The sequence below is a fragment of the Belonocnema kinseyi genome, chromosome 9 (genome assembly GCF_010883055.1).
Source record: "Belonocnema kinseyi isolate 2016_QV_RU_SX_M_011 chromosome 9, B_treatae_v1, whole genome shotgun sequence".
Lineage (NCBI taxonomy): Eukaryota > Metazoa > Arthropoda > Insecta > Hymenoptera > Cynipidae > Belonocnema > Belonocnema kinseyi.
Window position 1 is genome coordinate 110,493,918 of NC_046665.1, and position 6,603 is coordinate 110,500,520.

General features: G+C 33.4%; 1 protein-coding gene across 1 annotated transcript in view; it reads right to left on the reverse strand.

Moving 5' to 3' along the window:
• LOC117180688 (myrosinase 1-like) overlaps window positions 1–6,603 on the reverse strand; it is an 11,399-nt gene that overhangs the window by 521 nt on the left and 4,275 nt on the right. The window contains exons 4-7 of the mRNA XM_033373178.1: window positions 1,877–2,210; window positions 981–1,323; window positions 659–809; window positions 290–528 (exon numbers count right to left, since the gene is read on the reverse strand). Coding sequence (XP_033229069.1) covers window positions 290–528; window positions 659–809; window positions 981–1,323; window positions 1,877–2,210 — 1,067 coding nt within the window. The remainder of the gene's footprint in view (window positions 1–289; window positions 529–658; window positions 810–980; window positions 1,324–1,876; window positions 2,211–6,603) is intronic.

Sequence of the window (6,603 nt, forward strand, 5' to 3'; positions counted from 1 at the left end):
GGCGCATACTTTGAATAAAATATTTGTTATCATTCTCTTGAAATAAATGTGTTTTTTTCTTGAAAAAATACCGGTTTCATATGTATACACCTGGTAAATGATCGAGTGGTAGGATTTATAATCCGGTTTGCAGAACTTCCCGCATTCATGACCGTTTTCTGGTTTCATGAATCCGAAAAGTTTAACGAAACGGTTTAGAATTCCTGACACTCCCTATTTACTTCAAATTCTTTTAAATCTGTTTTTATATACCGGGTTACATTATACGTAGAAGACATATAAAACTTACGTGTAGCCACCTCGCCACTCAAAATCATCTAAAAAACTCCAAGCCGTATAGCCTTTAACGTTACATCCATCATTTATAGCTACTAACATTTCCTTCAGGTAGGCATAATAATATTTTAGTCGCTCATGGTCGTTTAGACTTCCATGATCTGCGTATCCATTTTCGGTAACATAAATTGGTAGGTTTCCATATTCCTTTGTTATCCGCCGAAGAATGTTTCCAAATCCTTCAGGTACCATCTTTAAAATACATGTGTTTTAAGGTTAGGTGTTGCAAACGGTTACTTTTTTGTATTTAACAATTACTATATGTTATATTCATGAGGCTAATTATACGGTAATAATATGATTGTTATATAACATTACAAACCATCAGCCAAGAAGCTGCAGATACAGGCCATTTAGGATCTACTGCTTGGTGAAAGCCTCGATCATTTTCCCATACTTCACCAGTACCCCTTTTAACGGGCACGGCTATATGTGATGTGTAGTGATTTAATCCAAAATAATCTGCAGTACCTCTATGAAAAATGATATGTTATTTTTTATATATATTTTTGCAGACATAATCACTATGTTGTTACACACGCGCACACACACACACATTTCATAATATGTGACGACAAAAAATAATACAAACAAATCATCTAACTTTTAAATAACATTTGTAAGGTATGCAATCCAGACCATACCTGATATATTCAATTTCTTTTTGTGTGAATGTAGGTAACCTTGAACGAGGCCAGCCTTGAATTCTGCTGTTCTCGTCAATTCGTTTCCTCATAATTTTTGGATAATCACCAAGTTTTGAAAAAATTGGGTGGGCCGTCCAGCCACAATCATATTGAAAGGCTATATCTGGCGTTACAGTGTCATTCTTATCTTGACCGAAAAAGTATTGACATGTCAATACAATACCAATTTTGCCATTCTGAGTTGAACGAAATTCCTCGTCATACATGTGATAGGCCTTGGCATGAGCTTTTAGTGCATTATGCATACACAGATATTCTGCATTCAGAGTCAAATTCCATGCTTCAAAAAATAAGTAAAAGTAATTTATTATCTATGATTTAGAAATTCCTATATTGAATATACAGGGAGATTTTTTGAACTTAAAACTTTTGATTCATAATTTTTTTTCATATAGTGCCTATTTTTCGAGATATTCGTAAGTTCTAGTCTATGAAAAGATATTATGAATTAAAAGTTTCAACTTAAAAAAAGTCACCCTGTAGATACTTTAAGAAAATCTTTCCTACAAACAATAAAAAAGTTCAGATTTAGACCAGATGTTTGGGTTCTGGCACTCTTAGGTATAGCCTTCCCAGTGGGCACAAAATTTGACGATGTCTTTACGACATGGACATAGGGTGTCGTAAAGTTGTCGTAAAGATGTCGTAACGCTGTCGTAAAGACGTCGCCAAACTTTGTGCCCCCGAGGTTATTTTTCAGATTTTAAAACATATTGATTTAACATTTGTTTAAAACTTATCATTTGTAAAATTTTTCCTATAAGATAGAGTCGTAAGTATAAACAATTTTTTTGTGTGACCATCATTTTTTAAATATTAATATGCAAATTTACCAGGAGCTGTAACTGCTCCCCCATATCCTCCAAAACAAAAAAAACTTGGCTCATTAATGGTCGCAAAGTATCTGACTTTGGGACCAAATTCTTGGAATACAAGTCTAGCAAAATCGGTGAAGAAATCCACCATCAGTTCGTTCACCCATCCTCCCATTTTTTCTAAAATCTGAGGATGATCCCAGTGGTAGATGGTGACAAATGGCTCAATTCCTTTTGACCGAAGTTCATCAATAAGATCATGGTAATATTGAATACCCTCTTTACTAGTCTCATTGGAGAAACCAGTGGGAAATATTCGGGACCAGCTTATTGAAAATCGGTAGAAGTCGAACTGAAATTTAATAATTTGTACGATATTTCACGGTCATTTAGTATACCTACAATAGTTTAAGCATAGGACCATGTTTTATTCGACACTACCACTTCTTGCAAAAAATTATAATCGCATGTAATGCCATGAAATTTCATGCAATATTGCGTAATCGCCTATTTTTTGTGTTCTACGTTTCAATAATATCGTTTTTGAGGTTCTGTCGTTTAGTAGGAAATGACATATTTTATTCTCCTTGTCAAAACCAAAAAGGTTTTGAACTTTAGATGTAGAAAAAGTTTCTCTCTAGCTCTACTGGAATTCAAATCTAGGCCTTCAGATTGTCGATATGTTTCGCTTATCCACTAACCTACGAGGGGGAACAAGATTCATTATTTCTTTTAAAACCTCTTACTAGCATATGACGTCAATTCAAGTACTGTACAAATTAAAAATGTCAATAATATTGAAAAACTAAGTTTTAAGTTTTTGTTGTCGACTAATGCAGTGGAATATTTTCCGTCGATAGAATGACAGTTTTTCATCTACTCGTCTAAAACAAAATAGTTTTAATCTTTAGCTGTGAAAAAATTCCTCTGTACGTCAGCTGGGAAAGAAATAACGAATCTTGTTGCCACCCGTTGATTAATAAAAAAAGGAGGCCCGAAGAGGGAAAAGCCTGCGTTGGTTTCAATTAAGTGTTTTAGTATGACGTCATGGAAATGGTTAAAATTTTTTCGAGAAAATATTCTAAGCCTAAAAGTAACTCATAAATGTCAGAATAGTAATATTTGTCAGGCGTAGAATCTATTTTCTCAGTCATATTTCATTTTTTTGTTGATTGGCGATTAAATTGATCTGATATATTAACCTGAAATTTTACTTAAATTTTTTTCTTTAGTGAAACAGAAAGGTCATCAACCGATAAAAAGAATGGAACATGACTGAGAAAATACATTCTAAACTTTAGAAATATTAGCATTTAAACCTTTAAAACTTACCTTTACGTTTAGAAGATTTTCTCCAAAAATTCGTCTGCCGTTACTTTTATGTTTGGAATATTTTCTGCGAAAAAGTTGTCTGCACTTCTATGTCAAGCACTATGCTAACCCTCATGAGATTTCCACCAATCCTTCCATGTCCGCTACGTCACAGAGTGGGAGGAAATGCACTTTTTTCGTTCAAAAACGTCCAGAGTCTTCCATTTTGGTCGGATTTTTGATTTTGTTTTAAAATTAAAGTTCATTAAATTCTAAAGAGCTTGGCGCTCCGAATTTTGATCTTCTCTATTTGTTTGTTAATAATTTTTTAACTTAAATTATGATAAAACTAAAAATTTGTACATACCAATTTTTTACGCTCTAATTACTGATAAAGAAATCTTTATACTGTCTTAAATGAATGTTATTCCGTTTATTTGTTATAAACAAATTTTATGAACAAATTGAAAAATAGTCTTATTATCGGTAAACAATTTTTTTTGCTAAAAGTGATTCATACACTGTTAAAAATGTTGGGCATCCTACAACACTTCTACAAGAGTTCTACAATAAAAGCGTAAAGTAAAATTGCAAACATGGTATTGGAATAGCGAAATTGCAGTACATGTATTGTGTTATAAATCGGGAAGTCGCCGCCCAGCATTCCAATTTAAGATGAAAATTGTACACAAGCAATTCAGGAATTAACGCAATTCACGGAGTTCACCGAACTTAAGGAATTCCTAGGATTTACGAATTTCATAGAATTCACAGAATTACTGGAAATTAAGAAATTTACGAAATCTGTGGAATTAATGGACTTCATGAATTTCAAGGAATTCATGTAATTCGAAGAATTCATGAAAATCGAGGAATTGGCGGATTTCATAGAATTAAAGGAATTCTAGAAATTTATTGCATTCATTAAATTGAAGAAATTAATAAAAATCAAGTAATTCCAGGAATTTGCTAAATTTGCGAAATTAAGGGAATTGATAGAATTTAATTCGCTGAAATCACGGAATTCTAGGAATCCAGGGAATTCAATGGATTTACGGAATACACGGAATTAATCGAGTTTATGGAATTCGCGAAATTCTTGACATTTGAGGAATTCTCGGGATGCGCATAATTTATAGAATTCACAGATTCGTGGAATTCAAGGATTTCGCGGAATTGACTACAACCACACAATTTACGAAATTCAAAGAATTCATGGAATTCATGTAACGGTCATCTTCACGGATCAATGGTACCACTGCGACTACAGTTAGAGGATTCAGTAAAATCTATAGTGTAGCAAAATCCTAATGCGTCATCAACATCATATTCCCGGCCAATACTATATGATTTCACAAAAGAAACCCCAGGAAAACCCAATTCAGTATCATTTATATCCAATAAAAATATAATAATAATTAAAATATGTAAGATTACAATCTAAATTGCATAGTAAAGAATCTTTGTACCTTTAAAATCGTAACAATTTCATGTTTCGAAGGAAATATTTGTAAAAAGTAATGGTAATTGTAATTAAAATGTTTGAGGGAATAAATTGGAAAAAAGTCGATGGCAAGACTGATTAATCAGAAAATGGATTTAATTTTATTTGGAATGGAAGATTCTAATGTGTCCCCTAAGGGTTTACATTTTTCATGCACCTTATTCCCTCTTTCTTTACACACCCCGCACAAACTTACTTGGTGGTGGAAGGTGGGCCTACAGTTTAAGGTGGATTCCGAACCATTAAAATCAACAGGTTTAAGAACTTGGAGAAAAACTTTTTCTTTAGAGATACCGGTCCCATGACCGGCGGGAATCGAGCCCGCAAGCCGATGGAGTGGATCCAAAGTCTACGCTTTAGAACCTACGACCATCGTCCCACTGATTTAATGTTATTTAATATAATGTATATATTTCTTTAAATTGAACCGAACATCATACATACATTTATAAATATAAAATTTTTGCAAAAAAATTAGATAAACCAATTCAAAATGTTGGCCCTTTCGCAAAAATTAAAATTGTAATATTTTATTAAATATTATTAAATATTTATTATTTTAAGAAACACCTGAAGTCATTCTGACGATATTAGGAAATTATAACTTGTTAAAATCTTAAATTTTAATATTTTGCCACAAGAATTGTTTATAACAATAGTTATTATAAACTTTTCAATTAGTTTTGTAATAAAATATCAATTCTACATTAATAGATATCACTTTAAGAAAACATAATTTTTTTATTGAGAATAAGACTACTTGCTAATTTGCTCTTAAAATTTGTTTATAACAAATAGATGAAATAATGAACAAATTATTTCTATCTTATGAGTGCCTAAGAATTCAATTAAGACAATATAAAGGTTACCTAATCAGTTGTTATAGTGTAAAAGTTGTTACGTACAAAATTTAATAAACTTTAATATATAAAAAATTTAAAATCGGACCAAAATTAAAGGCTCTGGACATTTTGAAGGAAAAAAGTGCATTTCCTCCCACTGTGCGTCATTCCACAAGTCTGACTATTTTGGGGAATATTAAAGTCATTTTTCTAATCAATTATATTGATTTTTAATTGGCAAATTGTCATACGTTCACAAAAACACTGGAAAAATACTAACATGCATGGTGCGCTGCGATTTTTCAACTAAGCAAATGTGGGCCATCTTAACCCTTTCCAATGGCATACATAATATGCAGTCATACTTGTCGAATTCTGAGCCAAAAAATTGTTTAAAAATATATTCCTTACTAAAGGAAACATTCTTGATGGATGCGCTTTCTTTATATAATTAAAAATTTGTCATAAGGACAACCGCAGGATTTCGCCGGGACCGGATGCTAATTTGGAAAATTGCACCCGCTCCCAGCGAAATCGCGGTAAAATTTCAGCCACAACCACGTCTTCTCACCGTGAGATAGGTGGTTACAGTCTGTAACGGCCATTAGCAAGTGAAAGCTTGGCACTTCGAAGAGCGCCGATGATAAGAACGATTAGTTTAACAGAATATTCCAGGTACAATTGTTGCAACTCCCTTATAAGTTATCGATACCGTGAGATGTACAGTGTGAGATGTACAGTCGCGGAACGAAAGACTTAAGATGCATGCTTTTGTTCATGTGCATAACCTTTGTTGTCCCGATATCAAGAGATCTGAGCTCGTTCTTCGTCCATGGAACTACTCCAAATGAATAGAGTAGAACCGGGACGGCAAGCATGTTCGTTGCAGATACTTTGTTCCTCGCCGACAGTTCGGAAGACCAAATCTGTCAGATGAGACGTTTCTATCTGCTTCGGAGAGTATCCTTTATAGATGTCACATCCTCAATGCGGCTCTGTGGCACGCCTAGGTATGTATAAGTCTCTCCAGCGCAAAGGTGTCGTATGGCGCTTCTATCAACGAGCTCAGGATCTTCAGGGATGCCATT